The 20,747-nt window shown below is 59.3% G+C and overlaps 1 protein-coding gene across 1 annotated transcript in view; it reads right to left on the minus strand.

Moving 5' to 3' along the window:
• Positions 1–20,747, minus strand: part of MAMDC4 (MAM domain containing 4) — a 77,627-nt gene that overhangs the window by 5,717 nt on the left and 51,163 nt on the right. The window contains exons 13-24 of the mRNA XM_065418930.1: positions 16,473–16,601; positions 15,765–15,896; positions 15,175–15,305; positions 14,498–14,609; positions 12,835–12,951; positions 12,214–12,348; positions 11,258–11,388; positions 10,540–10,759; positions 4,059–4,196; positions 3,489–3,610; positions 2,810–2,900; positions 511–645 (exon numbers count right to left, since the gene is read on the minus strand). Coding sequence (XP_065275002.1) covers positions 511–645; positions 2,810–2,900; positions 3,489–3,610; positions 4,059–4,196; positions 10,540–10,759; positions 11,258–11,388; positions 12,214–12,348; positions 12,835–12,951; positions 14,498–14,609; positions 15,175–15,305; positions 15,765–15,896; positions 16,473–16,601 — 1,593 coding nt within the window. The remainder of the gene's footprint in view (positions 1–510; positions 646–2,809; positions 2,901–3,488; positions 3,611–4,058; positions 4,197–10,539; positions 10,760–11,257; positions 11,389–12,213; positions 12,349–12,834; positions 12,952–14,497; positions 14,610–15,174; positions 15,306–15,764; positions 15,897–16,472; positions 16,602–20,747) is intronic.

A 20,747-nucleotide genomic window follows, 5' to 3' on the forward strand; every position in this document is an offset into this window, starting at 1 on the left:
CAGCGCCAGCCCCGCAGCATGGCCCCCAGCCAAGATCCAGGCTCCTGGGTGTGCTGAGAGCCGCTGAGTGCTGTGCTGAACTGCAAGTCACGCTGGGCAGAGCTCAGCCAGCCCCAGACCAGTTCCTGAGCCAATCAGCGTCTCTCCACCCAGCCCCAGAGACGAGGCTTGAGTCCCCAGTTCAGTGGAGCCGGGCCAGGACGGAGGAGTGGATCTGCCTCCCTCACGCGCAGTCCCCCAGCCCCTCCAGAGGCTCTGGCCCGGTGCTCCTGGCCATGCTGGGCACTGTCCCGAAGTGAGGAGCCTCCCTGCCCAAACCCTGAGTCCCCCAGCCCCTTTCTCTGCTGCCCACCCCCTCCCAGAAAGGCTACCTGCTCAGCTCCCCAGCCCTGCCCATCAGTGGGTGGGTCCCTTCGACCCCCCGCCCAAGGCCAGTCAGGACCCTCCCCCCAGGATGCCTCCACCCAGCAGCCCCATCTCTGCTCCTACCTGGCCAAGAGTGCCTCTCACCTGCTGTCGTGCCCAGTGTGTGGTCCACCTCGGGGCCCGGGCTGGCCCCGCTCCTCCAGCCCCAGGCGTAGCTGCCCAGGGTACGGTCTGAGGGGCTGGTCCAGCCACAAGTGTCTGACTCAAAGTCACAGGAACCTGCCAGCAAGAGACCCCCTGCCCCATTACAGGAGCATGGCTCATGGTGCCACCGGGGCATCCTCTGGGCCCACCCTGCACTCAGTGGGAGGAGGGATCAGGCCCTTAGCAAGACCTCTCTGGGGCAGCCCCATCCCTACGAACCTGGGCTGCTAGACAGGAAAACAGCGGCAGGCCTCTAACCACGGGGACAGTCATCACCTTGCCCCCAGTGTAAATCTGTGCTGGGAACACTGGAACTGCCAGGCTGGGAAGGCCCATCAGCCCCTCCAGCCTGGGCCTGTCTCTAGCAGTGGCCAGCACCAGATGCTGGAGGGAGAGGGGGGTTTATAACCCCTCAGTGTACAGCTACATCTGTATGTGGTACTGCATGAGCTCCCCTGCCTCCAGCCAGCACCTCGGAGCCCCCCAGCCTCCAGCCCTGGCCCAGTGGTAGTAGCTGATGTGACTGTCCCGAGATGTGGGAGAAGCCGAATGAAGCTGCTGTCTGAAGCGCTGCGTTTAGCGAGGTGGCACAGCTGAGCCACAGGGCCTGGGGCGGCTCCCTCTGGCTGGCACAATGGCAGCTCTGGCTTGTGGCACAGGGGACGGGCAATGCCAGGCATGGAGTGACGTGGGGCTGGGACGAGAACCTGCAATGCCAGTCACCAAATGCTGGTCACTGTCCACTTCCGCTGGCCTGGGGCAGAGCCAGGGGCGGTGAGTTATATGGACCCGTGGTGCCCGGGCTCCAGCAAATTCAGAGCCCGGGGTCCTGGATCCACCAATGTTCGGGGCAGGGTCTCTCCCCCGGCCCCGCCTGCCGCCCCCGCGCGCCTCCCCCGGAGCGTCCCCCGGCCCCGCCTGCCGCCCCGCGCGCCTCCCCCGGAGCGTCCCTGCCTGCGCCCTGGGCAGCAGGTGGCTGCCCTGCTGCTCCGCACTGCGCTCCCTCGCCGGCCACTGCCGGCTACAAAAGGGAGCGGCACCGGCGGCTGGCTGAGCTGCGGAGGGAGCAGTGCCGGTGCCGGGTGAGTGTGCTGCTGGGGAGGGGAAGGGGGGGCTCCTCCCCCAGAGCTCGCTGCTGCCGGCGGGGAGAGGGCTGGGGGGACTGTGGAGTCCTCCTCTCTGGTCCCAGCCCCGGGGCAGCCTGACTGCACCCCAAACTTCTCCTCCCCAGCCCCGCCCCACCCCAGAGCCTGCACCCCCTGCAGAGCCCTCACCCCCCTGCACCCCAACCCTCTGCCCCAGCCCTGAGCCCCCTCCTGCACTGTGAACCCCTCATCCATGGCCCCACCGCGCAGCCCTCACCCCCCGCACCCCAACCCTCTGCCCTAGCCCTGAGCCCTTCCCACCCCCCAAGCCTCCCAGCCCCACCCCGCAGCCCTAACCCCCCCGCACCCCAACCCTCTGCCCTAGCCCTGAGCCCTTCCCACCTCCCAAGCCCCCCAGCCCCAGCCAGCACCCTCATCCCCCCACACCCCAACCCCCTGCTCCACCTCAGAGCCCTCATCCCCCCCCACACACACATTGTGCAATATAGGGAAGCTGTTAAGCGCTTACTGTTTCCAGTCCATTTTTACATTATTTTAAAACATATATATCAGCTTACAAGGCAGGGGAGGGGGCGGGACTTGGACCCGTTCTGGGCACCACCAAAAATTATACAAACCTGTTGCACCTGGGCAGAGCAGCAGGTTCTCAACCCCGCCTTGGCTGCCATGTTCAGATTGGTAGGGGCCAGCTCCTGACTGACCCTGCCACGCACAGCAGCGTACATGTGTCACAGCCGCCCCTGGCCTGTCCACTCTGACACTGACACACAACTGGCCAGGACCTGTCCTAGGGTACAACCCCCCTCCCCGTGGTCTGTAGGAGCTGCAGCGAGAAGCCAGCCAGAGACCTCCCACAGGCAGGCGCCAAAGAGGGACCTGGGGCTGCTCAGACTCTGCACTGTGCTGGCTGGCACCTTGCGCCAACCGCCCTCCCTCAGTCCTCACCTCAGCACCCCCCCTACCTTCCCCTGCCCTGCCCCCCTTTTCCTGTGTAGCTGAACCCACTCCCCTCACTGCCCCCTGCTCAGGCTGCTGGGCTGCCCTCCCCGTCCCCAGCCAGACTGCCCAGCTCTGAAGAGCTGTGTCTGGACAGCACCTGCCCTGGTGGGCCCTGGGCACTACCAGCCCCGTACCTGGCTCTGGGCAGCTGCCAGCCTTCAGGTGCAGATCATCGAGGGCGACATAGGAGAGCTCACCCCCAGCACTCACCACCTCGAACACGACCTGCCAAAGAGAGCAGGGAGCAGGTCCAGGGTCAGGCTCGGCCCAGCCAGAGCTGACTGGACACCACTGGGGCTGGGCATGCTCTCATGCAGCCTGGAAGGGAGGTGCCAGGCCCACCCATGGCATTGCTCTGCCCCTCCTCTTTGTGCAGGCTGGGCCAGAGCCTGATAGACCCCACGGGTCTCAGCCACGCAGCAACAGCACGGTGCCCCAGGACTAGCCCAGGTCTGCTCCAGCCTTCCACCCCCGCTGCTGGCCGGTGCCCATGTGCCACGGGGAAGTGCGTGGTGTAAGACCTACCTAGGCTAGATGAGAACCCAGCTCCGATGGAGGACTTGCCCTTCCTTCCCCTCACCAGGCCTGGCAGGCCCAGTCCAGCCTCCACCCATGGCTGGCTGCCCGCGGAGTAGCCGGGGCTGGGGAAGTCCCTCAGAGCGCTGCGCGGAGTGCGGCTTCCAGGGTTAGGGCGCCAGGGCTCTGGAGCTCCTCTCTGACTCGGGCTGGGATCTGACTGATCACCCTGTTATTTATAGGTACTGCCAGCGCATCAGAGCGCCAGTCAGGGACCAGGTCCCATGGCTGTCTCACCTGCCAGTCCTCAGCCGCTTGGACAGTCACTTTACCATAGCGCCAAGCGTCCCCCTGCACTGAGCTCACGCTGAACAGCCTCCGCTGCACCCCCTTCTCCTTCACACACACCGCCAGAGAACCTAGCAAAGCCAGAGACAGGGGACATCTCCTGAGGGCCACCCACCGGAGTAGAGGGCAGGGAGCAGCGGCACCGCCAAGCCCATGGCACTGGCAGTGTTACCAGGAGCTTGCACCTGGGCACAAGTAGGCCAGGGCACAAGTAGGAGGCAGTGGGATTTGTTCCTAGGTCGAAGCTCCCCACACTCCTACTCACACTCCCTGTGAGGTCATGGGCGGGGGGTCCGGATGCCCAGTTTACCACGAGGGAACCAAGCCCCAAGAAGGGCCGTGGCTCACCCAGCAAGTGTGTGGCAGAGCCGAGACCAGAACCCAGGAGTCCTGACTCCCAGGCCTGGCTTCAACCATAGACCAGCCTTCCTCCACAGCCTCTTGCCCCTCCCTCCACTGCCCAGCATCTCTGCACCCGCCAGCCCGAGGAGATCAAAGGGGTAGGGCTTCCGGGCTCACCTGGGTCACTGGGGCTCAGCTGGTACCAGAAGCCCAGGCACTGCGGATGAGTCAGGGGCCTGTACTGCCCAGAGCTCAGAGTGGCTGCTTGCCCACGGGGCAGGGAGCCCTTGCTGGTATCAACAATCATGTAATATCCTGTGAAAAACAAAACCCAACAGCCTGGCAGAGAGTCACTTAATCACTCCAGGCCCAGAACTGAGCATGGGGCACAGCCATGGACCCGCCAGCATCAGCCCCGGTCAGAGCCAGGGGCACGAGGCACAGCCATGGACCCCCTCATCCCTCCCAGCCCCAGCCCCAGTCAGACCCCTGGGGATGGGGCATACCTCTGGACACCCCCGCCCCAGCACCAGCCCTAGTCAGACCCCTGGGCATGGGGTACAGCCATGGACCCCTCTCCCCGGTAAGGTCTGAGGCCTTTTTCTGCAGCCATATTAGGAGAGCAGCAGCCAGGAGCCAAGAAGCAGAAAGTCACATTCTCATGTTCCCTCTAAATTACATTAAAACAATGTCATATCAGGCTGTTGAGAAGGCTCCTGTCCTAATAGCGCCCACCATCACCAGATAAGCAAGGAATCTCTTAAGATATTTAAAGAAAACTTTGCTTGATGGCATTCTGTCTGGCAAGGAATCACTTAGCAGCAGTTGTGGGTCGTGAAATCTCTCTTCTTTATTGTTTTGCCTTTATGATCCCTACTTCTCTATTATTAAGGCTAAGATTGTGTCAGGGTTATTTTTAGTAAAAGTCAGGGACATGTCACGGGCAATAAACAAAAATTCACCACGGGAGCCGTGACCTGTCTGTGACTTTTGCTGCTGCAGCTCCATGGTTTCCCCCACCACCTTGGTGGCTGGGAGCTGTGGGGTTCCCCCTTGACCATATTGCCCAAAGAGAAAATGGGACACCCCCAGCCGCTCAAAGGAGGCGTCTCCCATCCCCCCGCCCGAGGTCCGAGGAGGCCCCCTCAGGAGTCTGCCCCGCTGGCTGCCAGCTCCAGAGTCCCGCAGCCCCTGGGGCTGAAGCAGAGAATGTCACGGAGGTCTCTGGACGTCACTTCCATGACCTCAGTGACATAAACCCAGACGTCTCCATTGTTTATCTGAACGGTCTCTGTCTGGTTCTTTGATTGTTTCTGTAACATAACTAATTTTGCTAGGTATAAATCAACTAAGATGGCAGGGTATGAGTGGGTAAAGAATTGTGTCTCAATATGTTAGGACTGGTCAAAGAATTATTTTGTAAACTTTAGTAAAATGGTTGGTTAAGGCACAGCTAAGCAGGACTGAAGTTTAACTATGTAAACTGGAGTCCAAAAGGAAATTCTTTGGATTGGAACGAACTCCAGGACACAGCCCAAGCTCAGAGCTGCCGGACCTCAACACCTGCTAATTACACGCTGCAGAAGCTGGAGCCCCAGATGACCTGATCCTGCCTGGCCACCAGGAAAAGTTCGTCTGCCTTATTGGGAGTGGTGAGCATTGCCTGCTTAGCGAGTGTGTTCTGTTTTGGTAGCTGTTAAGGATATTACTGTGTAAGGCTCTTTCACTGGTAAAAGACCCCACAAACCCACAAAAGATTATGCCCTGAGCAGTGGCAGATTTAGAGTTAGTGGGGTCCTGTGCGCAGCTTCATTTTCGGGGCCCGACTCTCAGGATCCAGCCAAGAAAAAGAGCATTCTCTCTGATCTCCCCCCACCCCATTTTCATTCTTTTTTTCTTCATCCTCCTCCTATATTATAAGTAATAGGAAATAAATGAAAATAAAGTGAGGTACCTTGATTGTTTTTGTAGTCTAACTTTTTTTTCACAGACCACTTGAAAATTGCTGAGGGTCTCGCCGGACCCCTTAATGATCTTTCCAAATGTTGTTTGTACTATTACAAAAAGCTAACTATTGTCAAGTGCTTTGGATAAGAGCGCTTTATAAAAAAAACTTAATAACCTTTCCTCGGTCCACCTGAATGGAGTTCTCAGACCACAGTTGAGAACTTCTGGTCTAGATGAAGCTAGTATTTGCATTACGCTAATGTGAAAAATGTGTAAAAATAAAAAGTATAAATGATGCATGAATGGAAAAATAAAAATTAACTTCCTCTGAAGAAACTTATTCAATCTGAAAAAAAATTCTTCAGATAGCTTTTTTTCTACACTTTTTCTTTATAAAATCGTCAATTAAGTCATCGTAAGTAATATTTTGTAAAGAGGCACTTTCAATTGTCAATATTGCCGACCTTGTCAAATGTTCCTGACTCATCGTATTTTGCAAATAATTTTTAACTCGTTTTAATACAGAAAAAGTACGTTCACCCGAAGCATTTGTGACAGGTATTGTTAAAAATATTTTCAAAATGGTTTCTACATTTGGAAAGGTTGCTTGCAAACCATCACGTACAAATCTATACAAATCAGCTGGTGATCTCAAAGCACAGACCTCATCATTTTCGATAAAATGAACGAAATGTTTCACTTCATCTTCAAAAAATTTTGTGTCTATGTCCTCTCGGTAGGATTCCCTTAATTTCTTACTGTGGCTTTTAGCATTTTCATCCATACTTCTGTCAAAAAACACGCAAAATAAATCAACAGTTTTCTTTAGAGATTCACCTCTACTCTGCAATTACATTATTAGTGTGTCACAAATAACATTGATGGTCTCAGCGATGATCTTCTCTTTCCCTTTTAAATTGATTTCATTGTCTCTAGTTTCATCGAAAAATAACTTCCTGCTTTTTTTACACTTCTCATCAGATATATCAGAGGAACCTATATTTTCTGTTAATGTTAGTGCCTCTGCTTCCACCGAGCTATAGTCATTTCGAACTTCCATGACAAAACTTTTAATTGAGGTTAACAATTGTATCAACCTTTTGCAGTGATTTGCTAATGGCATTAATTCTTTGAAGTAAATGGTTCCACAAAAGAGTAAAAATAGCAATATCGTACTTTTCAAACCTTTCTGCTAAGGATTTTGCTTCAGTTTTTCGCACGTGGTTTTTCAGAATTTGATGTGGCTAATGTCAAATAAGGTTTTCTTTATATTATCATAGCTCATTTTCAAAGCCAAAACAGCATCTGCATGAACAGACCACCTGGTGTCACAAATTCTTTTGACTGTCAAATGTTTCTCACTTGCCTGCTCCAAGCGTGATTGTAGCATACTCCACCGATGCGTGGAAACCGAAAAAAAGGCATACACGTTTTGAACAAAGTCAAAAAAATGTGTAGCTCCCTCACAGGATTCGGCTTCAGCGTTGCAGATTAAATTTAAGGAATGGCTGGAACATGGTATGAATAAAGCAGAGGGGCTTGCATCGTTCAGTCTTGCCTGTAGACCTGAATATTTTCCTGCCATATTTGCGACTTTATCAAAGCTCTGCCCAGGACAATTTTTGATGTACAAACCTAAATTTGCAATGATTTCCAAAACAGTTGTCTCTAGACATTCAGAAGTGTGGGATTTAGCGGGACAAAACAAAAAAAACCACTCTACAACTTCACCACTGCCAATCACATAGCTTAACATTAATATTAATTGGGCTACATGACTCACATCTGGTGTTGAATCAACTATTATGGAATAGTACTTGGCATCCTTTACTTCATCAGTTAATTGGTTTCTGAGCCGCTCTGCCATTACAGTGATGAATTCATCGTAGGTTTGGTGCGTTAAAAAGTTGGTCTTCCCTGAGTCACAATACTGATCATTTTTCAAATGTTCTTTGAGAAAATCGTCAAATTCACTAACATATTCAAGGCAGGTTAAAAAATTACCTTTTTGATTTGACAGTGATGACTCATCATGTCCTCTTAGAGGTAGTCCCAAAGAAGACAGCAGTTTGACCGTGGCAACAACACGTCTCAGCACTTTCCTCCAATAAGAACACTCCTTTTCAAACTAAGCCGATAAAACAGAATCAGTTCTTCCAGATAATTTACACCTTTGAACGAATTTCACATAGCATTAATATGAGCACTGGAAGTTTCATGATCAGCAATATGTCTTGCAATATTTCTCCAATTAGAGTGCCCGTCGACGAATGTTTGTTGTCCTTTACTATGGTCAGGGAATAATTTGCAAATATAACAGTAGCCTGCCTTAGCGGTTTCCAAAAAAATCATCCAAATTCTCATTTTTCTTATCCTCAGAAAATGGGACTCATGAAGACCTCTAAATTGCTTTCGTCGTGCAACCTCATACTCTTTTCTCAAATTTTCCATATTACCTACGTTTTTCGGTTCATTTACTAAGAAATAGTCTATCATATCCAATGCAACAGATTTTGGCCATAATGCAATGTCTTCAGGGTAGGTTTCTTCCCTTACTTCGACAAAATTACCAATATTTTGTAGTTCCATTGTCACTTCAGAGTTCACTTGTTCAACTTTTGCAGTCGTTGTGGTATCCCCCCAACTCGGCAAGTGATCAGATAGTTCAGATGTTTCCTCGCCCCTACTTTTGATGAATGTCCACTATTCAATACTTCAAGCTTTTTAAAATAAGATGACAAACTGTCTTTTTGCTTAGCTTCATCTTCTTGCCTCGCCTTCATTTTTTTGCATTTTTGACTGCCAGACTCATAGTGTCACTTCATTATTGCTAAAAAACTGACCTAGATTTTAGGCAGATTAAAAATGTCTGAAAGAGCAGGGGTCTAGCCACAGGTGGGCCTGGATGGGCCGTGGACCACCCAATTAGCTTTAACGCCATTAATCCCACGTTTTTATCAAGCTCTGTAAAAACAGGATTTTGAACCATTACATCCTAGTGACACATCACGGGCATTGTTTCAAAGTGCGGGGGAGGGTGCTTTTGTTCAATTGGATAATTGGTCAAGCAGACAGACTTTGATTGGCAAATGACAATTTCCCTTAGTTGCTGTTATGCTATTGCCGAGACAGAGAAAAAATGGCAAAGCAAAATTCTTTGCTAGACTACTTCAAAAAACCACGTTTAGAGCACAGTTCGCAGAATAAGTTCACAGAATGCAGAAAGTCTGGACTGCTTCGCAACTTGCAATGCTTATTAAATTAATTCATTTGTCAGATTCGTCCTGCATTTTGGGGCCCCCGTCGTTGGGGGCCCCATGCCACTGCATGGTTTGTTTTACAGTAAATCTACCACTGGCCCTGTACCCTAGGAACTGGGTAAGGCTGGGGGTACCTAAATGAACTGGGTTACGCCTTGAGCCCTAGGAACTAGGTAAAAGTGGGTGCCCTAGAGTGTGCGGGTAACACCCCAGCACCAGCCCTGGTCAGAGCCCTGGGCACAGCCATGGACGCCCACCCCCCAGCACCCGCCCTGGGCAGACCCCTGGGCACGGGGCACAGCCATGGACACCCCCCCCCCCCAGCACCAGCCCTGGGCAGACCCTGCCAGCCCTCCAACCAACCAGAGAAGGGACCCAGCTGCAGGCCCACAATAAGGAAAAGCCAGAGAATAACTGCATCTTCCAGTGCACCTGAACCAGCACAGACCAGGCGGGCTGACAGAGCTCTCCTGTTACCCGACCTGGCCCCTCCTAGAGTTCAAGACAATGGGATTGTCAGAGGGGCATGGCTACTCTATTGCACCCCCTGTTGGCCCAGCATGGCACTGCCAGCACTCCCTGCCTCAGTTTCTCTTCCTGAGGTGTGTGCCCTCAGCTTGCCACGCGCCAGTCTGGGGTGGAGCTGTGGCTTAGCCCTCCAGTCATCTAACAACAAACATAACCCCGAGATGGAGAGGGGGGAGAAAACCAAGAGTCCAAACTCAAATGTTCCCACCAAACAGAAAGTTTCCTCTGCCCTTCTTCACCCGCCCCCCAGCCCTGCTCCCAGCCCCTTTCTATGCTCAGCACCTCCCGGCGCCCCAGGTCCCTGAAGTGCCCTTTTCCTTCCAGTCCCAGCCTGTCTTCTCCCTGCAGTGCCAACTATCGAGCAAGCCCCCCGCGTCTCCTTTTCGAAAGCCTAAAAGACCCTTAATCTGGTGTCTGACCTGCCTTAGCCCGTCCCTCAGGCTGGGGAGATGTGGCTGGTCCCTGGCTGTTTGCACTGGCTCAGTGGAACCGCGAACCCAGGAGATCAGCATGGCCACTTTGGAGTGCCCTGGAAACGGACTGGCTCAGCCCCACCTGGCAGTGCCACAGGAGCTCCCTGCTCACCCCTCCCCTTCCCGTGTCCTGGTCCCCACCTCAGCCTTGCCCTGCAGCATCCATGCTGCAGCATTCCAGCTGCTCACACGTGGTTTCCCCCGGGGGACCAGCTTTTCTGCAGAGCTCAGTGTGCCAGGTGCAGCCATGGGCCTGATAATCAGCCCATGGGCACGTGGGAGAGCTGTCTTCTGCAATCAGAACCACGTGAGGACAGTCCCCGGCACCTCACGGGACCTTCGTGGTTGGCCAGGGCCCTGTGCTGCAGGTGGCGTGCAGTGGCTGTTTGCCAAGCCCAAGGAAGGCAGACGGGCCCCCACAGCCCTGCAGAAGCACAGGGGCTGCATTACCTCGGGCTGTCCCCATGGTGTGGTCAGTGGGAGGGCCAGCGGTGGCAGTGCCCGTGGCGTTGTTCTGCCGTGCCCATGTGTACTGCCAGCTGGAGGAGAAGCCACAGGCATTGGCCTCGAACGAGCAGGACTTCTGGGGACCACAGGCTCCAGCTCGCACGGTGACATCATCCAGGGCCATGTCCCCCAGGTACCCGTCACGGAGAGCCTCAAAGATCAGCTGTCAAGGAGGGAGGCACACAGCACTGAGCACCGCCCCCATTGTCACCGCCTCTGCCTATGCTCACCACTGGAGGGCGCCATGTCAGCACCACGCCTGCATGGGACAGGATAAAGGGTCCTCAGAGGTATTGGGGAGGAGCCCAACGGCCACAGAAATCTGTGGAGTCAGACACCTAAATACCCAAGTGACCCCCCAAAGCAGCTGCTGCCAGGGCTGCAGCCCAGGCGCCCTGTGGCTGGGGGAGCAGCACAAAGCCTTATGGAGCTTACATGGCAGTGCCCCAGGCTCAGGAGTGTGGCACAGCCTCGCTGTTATCACTTACTGAGTGCCAGCAATGTGCCTGGTGCTGTACAAACATGGGGCAGGCACAGTCCAGGAGGGGCTGGCGGTGACCACAGCATGGCACTGGGGCCAGCAAGGCCGGAGTCCTACCCCTGGCTCTGCAGTGACTCCCCATGTGCCAAGAGGGAGGAGGCACTGTCTCCGGGGCCTTACCCGGTACCTCTGGAGAGCCTGGCGACTGAGTGTTGCGAATCCCAGGTGCCACGTGCTGCCATGAGATCCCGTTTGGGTCCAGAGCACCGTCTCCGGCTCCCCATCGTGCTGGATCTTTAGGTTCAGCGTGCCTGGGTTGGAACTGAAGGTTAGGGCGCCCATGGGAATGGGCAGGTGAACAGCAGGTGGGAACAGGCACAGAGCATTCCTAGAGCACCTGTCAGACAGCCAGGAACCCTCTCCCCACTGACCTGCAGCCAGCTCTGGGGGGTGTCCGCCGGCAGGCAGGGGCAGCCTCTGCTGGAAAGTGACCAGGGAGCTGCATTGGCAGAACGGACAGGAGCCGGGGTTTTACGTCCCCAAAGAGAAACGTGCCACTGCCCGGCACTCAGTTCATCGCCCCGGAAGGGCTGGGCTGAGCAGCTGGGACTGGAACCTGTGGTTGTCGGGAGCTAAAGCTGGCCTTGCGCCCCAAGTGCTGGGTCCCCATAAAACAGCCACCCTGGGCCAGTGAGCGAGGGGCCTGTGGGGAGGAGTCTCGGCAGGGCTGGGGCAGGGAGGGCAGGGGGCTGTCCTTTGGGGCACTAGGAAAGGGAGGGAGCCATGCTGCGAGAGAGGCTCCTCGTGCTGGGGAACTCTCTCTCCCAGCCTGCACTGGGGCCACCCACGCAGCTGGGACCTCACCTCCGGAAGGGCGAGCACCAGAGTGACCCACATAGCAGGGACATGTCCCTCTCTGCAACGCAGCTCCAGCCCTTGGCTCACCCACGTCCCTCACCATGGCCTCATGGGCAGTGCCCAAGTGTGTCCTTGCCAGAGGCGCTCTCTGTTGAATGCACAATGCCAGGCATGTCAACTGGCACCTTCCTGGAGGAGATGGGGAAGGATCTGTTTCTCCTGCCCCATGCAGAATGGGCCCAGCCCAGCCCCTGGAAGCCCTAGCAGGGTGCACTTACCGCTCTGAGGGCCATCCAGGCGGTACCAGAACGAGAGGCACTGCTCTCTGGTGGGAGGGTCCTGAGGGTAGGTGATGAGACGCGCGCTCAGGCCCCAGGTGCTTGCGGCGGAGAGATCCACAGACAAGAAATAGCCTTTCAGAAGCAAACACAGCCCATGGTGAGAACTGGAGCAGCAGGAACAAGGGCAGGCCGGCATCTACAGAACCAGCCCAGCCCTCCTTGCACACAGCCCCAGCTTGCTACAGCCACAGGCCAAGCCTCACCACACCACACCAGCCTCACCCAGATCTTGGCCAGGCCCTTACCCCAGCCCAGGTGTATTGGCAACCCGTGAGCTGGAAAGGCAGCAGACGGAAGCAAACCCAGCCTCTCCCAGCAGAACTCTGCTTGCTCCCTACCAGAGCCCTTGCCTTGCCCCACGGCCCTGCCTGGGGCCCGGGCCCAGGCATGACCCCCGCACTCCACAACTAGGGGCCCAGCTTTGCCTTCTAAAGTTCCTGGCCCTCAGCTCGCCTTCTGTGGGCTGAGTTTGGAATAGATCCCAGAGCCACCGCTCCAACCCACCCCATAGCCAAGGAGTTTCTGGGGCAAGCCCTCCGGCTCCCCAGCAGGACCCACCTGTGCCGGTGGTGTGGTCAGAGCCCAGCCCCAGCCCTGTGCCTCGCACCCACTCAAAATCATCGCTCTGATCCTGGTACCAGCCGCAGAGCCCCATCTCAAAGTTGCAAGACAGCTCTGTGCAGAGAGAGGAAAGGCCAAGTTGTGAACGAAGTCAGAGACTGGGGCGGGGGCTGGGGGCCACCATCCTGCAACCAAACTCCTCACGTCTGGCTCAGCCCCACGTCGGAGCCACGTTACAGCTGCTATGGTCCACCCCCTCCCCCACTAATTTCAAAGAGCTCTTAGGTGTAGTGGCCAGAGCAAAGGAGCAGGAAATTACGTTCCTGGGGAGCAGGAAATTGGGTTCCTCTGAAAGGGCGTGAGGTTGAGTGGTCAGAGCAAGCAAACTGGGAGTCAGGACTCCTGGGTTCTATGCCAGCTCTGCTATTGCTTCACTGGGTGACCCTGGGTAAGTCACTTAATGTGCCCGTGCCTCAGTTTCTCCATCTGGAGTTGGGGTGAGCTCCTTGTTCTGAGCTCTCCAGATAGAAGGAGGTGGAGCCCTTTGTGGTTTACATGCCCTTCTCTCTGCCCGGGAGGAAGAAGAGCAGGCTCCAGTACTTGCTGGCTCCCGGTGGCCTTCCCTACCCCTTTGGTGGGAGCCTCGAGCACTTGGCAGGCATGGGGAATCCGGCTCACCCCCTGGAGGGCGGGGAGTAGCCCAGAGGGCACGTGGTGGCTGCAGGAAGGAAGGCCACTTGGGCAGTGATCAGAAGAAAGGGTATCCAGGGTTCCCAGTACTTCTCCTGCTCACATGGTGCTGGAGACGCTCTCAGCATCAGCCCCTGCACGGGCACTAGGAATGTGAATCTGACAGCATGAGATTCTGGTGCTGGGACTAGACTCCTGGGCCTAGATCTTCAAAATTATTTAGGTGCCTAACTCCCATTGACACCACTGGTCCCCAACCTTCTGCAAGGACAGCCCTGCTGGCATGGGCTGTCCCCACCATCCCCAGGGGACGAGAGGCGCAAACCTGGGAGAAGGGCAAGGGAGGCTGCAGGGTCGGAGATCACTGGCTCTGGGATGAGCATGCAGACACCCTGGTGCCTCCATCACCCACCTCAACTCGGCGCCCAACACGGGCAGCATGCAGGATGGTGGAGTCCCTGTGCACTACATTCGATACCATGCCAGTGCAGGGCACCTCCGGCCACAGTAGCGGTGGCTCCAGGCACCAGTGCTCCAAGCGCGTGCCTGGGGTGGCAAGCCGCGGGGGGCGCCCTGCCGTTCCCTGCGAGGGCGGCAGTCAGGCAGCCTTCGGTGGCATGCCTGCGGGAGGTCCGCCGGGTATGCCGAAGCCACGGGACCTCCCACAGGCGCGCCGCCGAAGGCCGCCTGCCTGCCGTGCTTGGGGCGGCAAAAAAGCTAGAGCCGCCCCATGGCCACAGCCTGTTGTTAACCTGCTCTTCATGTGGTGGTAGTAACTAACCCATGGAAAAGAGCAAATCCTGCACCTGGCACCATCTGGAACCAAGCCCCAGAGCATGAATGGGTCAGGACTGGTGAGTCCACCCATCCTGGGCCAGCAGCAGAGCAGGCCCCCCAGAGGCAGAAGTTGGTCAAGTGTCCCATTCCCGTTTCCCTGGGGGGTCGTGCGGTGCCCCAGGGAGAGACGTACCCGAGGCGTCTGGAGGGGTAAAGCGGGGGTCGCAGTTCACAAACGCAACATCGTCCACAGCAGCACTCTGCACCACGGGGCCGCGCAGCTTCACCAGGGCAATCAACTCCAGCTGAGGGGACAGCAGCCCTGGTAAGCGCCATGGCTCCACACACGCCCCATCCTGGCCCCACAGTCCCCTCCGGACACTCGGGGCCCTGAAGTCTCTGTGCAAACTCAGCACAAAGGGGAGAGGTGCTGTGTGGCAGCCTGGCGGTGGATGGGCAGTGGCCCCCTCACATCCCACCCTGCAGGGGCCCCCCTGGGAGCGAGACAGGAGCTCCGTCTCTGGGGCCCACTCAGCCCTTGGCAGCTGACAGCTAGAAGCCAGTCGTTGCTGGGACCCCTGCCTGTCTCCCCAGGATGGAGATGGTCTGAGATCGGCCACCCTCCAGCCATTGGCTGGGGCTGAGTTTGGGCACTGCCCCCGGCTGGATTGGAGTCAGCACCGAGACATGCAGGGCTCCGGTTCCATCCTGGCCCCCTGACCAGCCTGTCCCCTCGCCCCATTTAACCTCCGGGTTACCCCTGGCTCAGTGCTTTGCTCTTGGGGGGCGGTGCCCAAGCTGCATGTGCTGGGGGCGCCCTCGGAGTGCCCACGAGGCCCAAGAGGAGTGTGTTCAGGCTGCGTTGCCCACCTGGAAGGGTCTGGCTCTCTCCCCAAGCGGAACAGTGATGTGTTTCCACGCCATGCTGCCGTTGCCCTGCGTGTGCCACGCCAGCCTGTGTGTCCCCAGGGCATGATCCACGATGCCGAGCGCAATGAACCCTAGCAAAGGGAGAGGGGGATGGCGGGGCAGCCTCTGGCCCTAGCCGCCGGCCTGGCAGCATCCTTGGGAGCCCACCCAGCATGGCAGGGCCCAGGACCAGCAGCTGTGTCAGGCAGGGGGATCCGAGCCAGGCAGCCAAGCTCATTGCCCGTCAGTGACCCGTCTGGTGACTCCTTGCTGCTCTGATGGGGGGGGGGGGGGGTTGGGGGGATCACGTCCAGCAGGGAGGCTGGGTCTGCACTGCCTGGGGATGGGGATGGGATGGTGGGGCTCAGAGAAACCTCTTCCCTGTGGCAGATAGGCAGAACATGGCTGCCTCCTCCCCCTGCAGTGCCTAAGGCCCCCCCCCCCCAGGAGTGCTACGACCTGGGCATGTTGTGGGGGACGGGGCATAGGACCCCTCCCCCCGCGCTGGAGAGCTGAGCGGAGCACGGCCGGGGGCCAGCGAGCGCGGGTACCTTGGAGGTCGCTGTGCAGCCAGTAGTGCATCTCCACGGAGCAGGCCAGGCCCGAGGGGCCCAGAACAGGGGTGCGAGCCCTGGCCCCGGACACCATCTGGCCTGGAGCCAGCGCCACACCCAGAAAACTCCCTAGGCAGGAAACACAGGCCACGGCAGGGGAATGGTCACCCCTCCCTCACTGCCCCCAGGCACCGCCTGCCCCCCTCCCCACCCCCACTCCCCCAGGCACTGCCTGCCACCCCTCCCCTCTCCCACTGCCCCCAGGGGGCAGGAGTCTCAGCTGCGAAGGGGCAGGGAGCAGGTAGGTCTCCCTTGTGGGGTGATGGGGTGGGAGGTCTCCCTTGCAGGGGGGTCTCACCTGTGTAGGGGCAGGGGGGTCTCCCCTATAGGGTGGGTTAGGGGATGGGTAGGTCTCCCTTGTGGGGTGATGGGGTGGGGGATCTCCCCATAGGGCGGGTTAGGGGGTGGGTAGGTCTCCCTTGTGGGGTGATGGGGTGGGGGGGTCTCCCTATAGGGCGGGTTAGGGGATGGGTAGGTCTCCCTTGTGGGGTGATGGGGTGGGGGGGTCTCCCCATAGGGCGGGTTAGGGGGTGGGTAGGTCTCCCTTGTGGGGTGATGGGGTGGGGGGGTTTCACTGGTGGAAGGGTGGGGGGGCAGGGGTCTCAGCTGCATACGGGCAGGGGGCTCCCCTGCGGGTGGTCTCACCTGTGGAGGTGTTGGTGGTGTGGTCTGCCCCAGGCAGTAAGGCCTCACTGGCTTTCTGCCTCGCCCACTGCAGCTGGCCCACACTGACGTCCTTCCAGCCCCTAGCCCCGGTCTCGAAGGTCGATGCCCCTGGAACACACCAAGTTTTCACTAGCCTTGTCTGGGCCCCAGCCACCGGGAGCACAAAGCCTCTTGCCAGGCCGTGCCAAGAGCCCCTGCTGCTCCTGCCCACAGCCATCAGCACCAGCCGGTAAGCAGCTGGATCCATGATCTCATGCACTCCGGCCTTGGCTAGACTAGGCAAGGGTTAAGCCAGCGCATTACCCTGAGCCACATGGACCCAGGCTGCCTGGGGAGCTGTGGATGGCCTTGCTGGGTAGGTGCCTGGGCCTGCCTGACTCCCTTGGGCTGAGGTTTCCTCTCCTCTGCCCACTGTGCTACAGCATGACCAGTCCTTGCACCTGGGCTTCACTCACTTGACCAGGGCTAGGCCCCCAGGCATGTCCAATAGGCATTCATGTGGCTACCTGTGACGCCCAGGTGCAGGGCCGGCTCCAGGCACCAGCTGAGCAAGCTGGTGCTTGGGGCGGCAGATTGTTGGAGGCGGCATTCCGCCCAATCCTAGGGCGCCACGGCCGCTTTTTGTTTTGTTTTGTTCTTGTTCCGCTCCGGCCGCCCTGTAGGGGGCGGCGGCGCGGAGAACCAGAGCGCCCTGCAGGGCAGTCCTCTTCCTTCCCTCCCTGCCGACCGGAGCGGAGCCCTCGCGGCAGGCGGCAGGAGGCGGCGCAGCGGGCGGGGCCGCGTGGCAGCGCCCCTTCTGTAGCCCTGGCCGCCCCCTTCTCTCTCTCTCCCGCCCGCTCCCTCCCCCAGCCGGTCCCCCTGCACCCGCGCTCCGGCCGCGCCGCAGGGTTTTTTTTTTTGCTTTGCCGTTCTGGCTGCCCCGGTTTTTTTTTGTTTTTTGTTTTTGCTTGGAGCGGCCAAAAAGCCAGAGCCGGCCCTGCCCAGGTGACTTTCCAAAGGGAGGTTCCTGGCCTGGCAGTTCTCGGGGCTGGAGCGAGTTTATCTCTGTGTCTGCAGAGAATCTAGCACAATGGGGCCCTGATCCTGAGCAGGCTTCTGGGCATTCCCATCTGCTCAGTGGAAAACAGCAGCACTAGGCAAGGAGCCAGGGTTTGGATATGCAGTGTGTCAAAGTGCCTGTGTTGAAGCCCCGGCTGTCATCGAGTGGGCTCAGCACGGTCCTTACTGAGCAGATTCAGAAGCACAAAAGCACTGCACGATCCAGAGATGTGAGCAGGGAGGAAATCTGAAGCTGGGAGGGCAGAACAGGCTGGGATAGCAGTGGGGTGGCAGGTCAGGACTCAGGGGCGTTGGCAGAGCGGTGGGTGCAGGGATCCCGGGGCTGGGATAGCAGCCGGGCGGCAGGTCAGGAGTGAGGGGCGTTGGCAGAGCGGTGGGTGCAGGGATCCCGGGGCTGGGATAGCAGCGGGGAGGCAGGTCAGGAGTGAGGGGCGTTGGCAGAGCGGTGGGTGCAGGGATCCCGGGGCTGGGATAGCAGCCGGGCGGCAGGTCAGGAGTGAGGGGCGTTGGCAGAGCGGTGGGTGCAGGGATCCCGGGGCTGGGATAGCAGCCGGGCGGCAGGTCAGGAGTGAGGGGCGTTGGCAGAGCGGTGGGTGCAGGGATCCCAGGGCTGGGATAGCAGCCGGGCGGTAGGTCAGGAGTGAGGGGCGTTGGCAGAGCGGTGGGTGCAGGGATCCCGGGGCTGGGATAGCAGCCGGGCGGCAGGTCAGGAGTGAGGGGCGTTGGCAGAGCGGTGGGTGCAGGGATCCCGGGGCTGGGATAGCAGCGGGGAGGCAGGTCAGGAGTGAGGGGCGTTGGCAGAGCGGTGGGTGCAGGGATCCCGGGGCTGGGATAGCAGCCGGGCGGCAGGTCAGGAGTGAGGGGCGTTGGCAGAGCGGTGGGTGCAGGGATCCCAGGGCTGGGATAGCAGCGGGGCGGTAGGTCAGGAGTGAGGGGCGTTGGCAGAGCGGTGGGTGCAGGGATCCCGGGGCTGGGATAGCAGCCGGGCGGCAGGTCAGGAGTGAGGGGCGTTGGCAGAGCGGTGGGTGCAGGGATCCCGGGGCTGGGATAGCAGCCGGGCGGCAGGTCAGGAGTGAGGGGCGTTGGCAGAGCGGTGGGTGCAGGGATCCCGGGGCTGGGATAGCAGCGGGGCGGCAGGTCAGGACTCAGGGGCGTTGGCAGAGCGGTGTGTGCAGGGATCCCAGGGCTGGGATAGCAGCGGGGAGGCAGGTCAGGACTCAAGGACGTTGGCAGAGCGGTGGGTGCAGGGATCCCGGGGCTGGGATAGCAGTGGGGAGGCAGGTCAGGACTCAGGGGCGTTGGCAGAGCGGTGGGTGCAGGGATCCCGGGGCTGGGATAGCAGCGGGGAGGCAGGTCAGGACTCAGGGACGTTGGCAGAGCGGTGGGTGCAGGGATCCCGGGGCTGGGATAGCAGCCGGGCGGCAGGTCAGGAGTGAGGGGCGTTGGCAGAGCGGTGGGTGCAGGGATCCCGGGGCTGGGATAGCAGCCGGGCGGCAGGTCAGGAGTGAGGGGCGTTGGCAGAGCGGTGGGTGCAGGGATCCCAGGGCTGGGATAGCAGCCGGGCGGTAGGTCAGGAGTGAGGGGCGTTGGCAGAGCGGTGGGTGCAGGGATCCCGGGGCTGGGATAGCAGCCGGGCGGCAGGTCAGGAGTGAGGGGCGTTGGCAGAGCGGTGGGTGCAGGGATCCCGGGGCTGGGATAGCAGCGGGGAGGCAGGTCAGGAGTGAGGGGCGTTGGCAGAGCGGTGGGTGCAGGGATCCCGGGGCTGGGATAGCAGCCGGGCGGCAGGTCAGGAGTGAGGGGCGTTGGCAGAGCGGTGGGTGCAGGGATCCCAGGGCTGGGATAGCAGCGGGGCGGTAGGTCAGGAGTGAGGGGCGTTGGCAGAGCGGTGGGTGCAGGGATCCCGGGGCTGGGATAGCAGCCGGGCGGCAGGTCAGGAGTGAGGGGCGTTGGCAGAGCGGTGGGTGCAGGGATCCCGGGGCTGGGATAGCAGCCGGGCGGCAGGTCAGGAGTGAGGGGCGTTGGCAGAGCGGTGGGTGCAGGGATCCCGGGGCTGGGATAGCAGCGGGGCGGCAGGTCAGGACTCAGGGGCGTTGGCAGAGCGGTGTGTGCAGGGATCCCAGGGCTGGGATAGCAGCGGGGAGGCAGGTCAGGACTCAAGGACGTTGGCAGAGCGGTGGGTGCAGGGATCCCGGGGCTGGGATAGCAGTGGGGAGGCAGGTCAGGACTCAGGGGCGTTGGCAGAGCGGTGGGTGCAGGGATCCCGGGGCTGGGATAGCAGCGGGGAGGCAGGTCAGGACTCAGGGACGTTGGCAGAGCGGTGGGTGCAGGGATCCCGGGGCTGGGATAGAGGCGGGGGGGCAGGTCAGGACTCAGGGGCGTTGGCAGAGCGGTGTGAGCAGGGATCCCAGGGCTGGGATAGCAGCGGGGCGGCAGGTCAGGACTCAGGGACGTTGGCAGAGCGGTGTGTGCAGGGATCCCAGGGCTGGGATAGCACGGGGCGGCAGGTCAGGACTCGGGCGCTGGCAGAGCGGTTGGTGCAGGGATCCCAGGGCTGGGATAGCAGCGGGGAGGCAGGTCAGGACTCAGGGGCGTTGGCAGAGCGGTGTGTGCAGGGATCCCAGGGCTGGGATAGCAGCGGGGCGGCAGGTCAGGACTCAGGGACGTTGGCAGAGCGGTGTGTGCAGGGATCCCAGGGCTGGGATAGCAGCGGAGCGGCAGGTCAGGACTCAGGGGCGTTGGCAGAGCGGTGTGTGCAGGGATCCCAGGGCTGGGATAGCAGCGGGGAGGCAGGTCAGGACTCAGGGGCGTTGGCAGAGCGGTGTGTGCAGGGATCCCAGGGCTGGGATAGCAGCGGGGAGGCAGGTCAGGACTCAAGGACGTTGGCAGAGCGGTGGGTGCAGGGATCCCGGGGCTGGGATAGCAGCGGGGAGGCAGGTCAGGACTCAGGGGCATTGGCAGAGCGGTGTGTGCAGGGATCCCAGGGCTGGGATAGCAGCGGGGAGGCAGGTCAGGACTCAGGGGCGTTGGCAGAGCGGTGTGTGCAGGGATCCCAGGGCTGGGATAGCAGCGGGGCGGCAGGTCAGGACTCAGGGGCGTTGGCAGAGCGGTGTGTGCAGGGATCCCAGGGCTGGGATAGCAGCGGGGAGGCAGGTCAGGAATCAAGGACCTTGGCAGAGCGGTGGGTGCAGGGATCCC

This window comes from Emys orbicularis, chromosome 18 (genome assembly GCF_028017835.1).
Source record: "Emys orbicularis isolate rEmyOrb1 chromosome 18, rEmyOrb1.hap1, whole genome shotgun sequence".
Taxonomy (NCBI): domain Eukaryota; kingdom Metazoa; phylum Chordata; order Testudines; family Emydidae; genus Emys; species Emys orbicularis.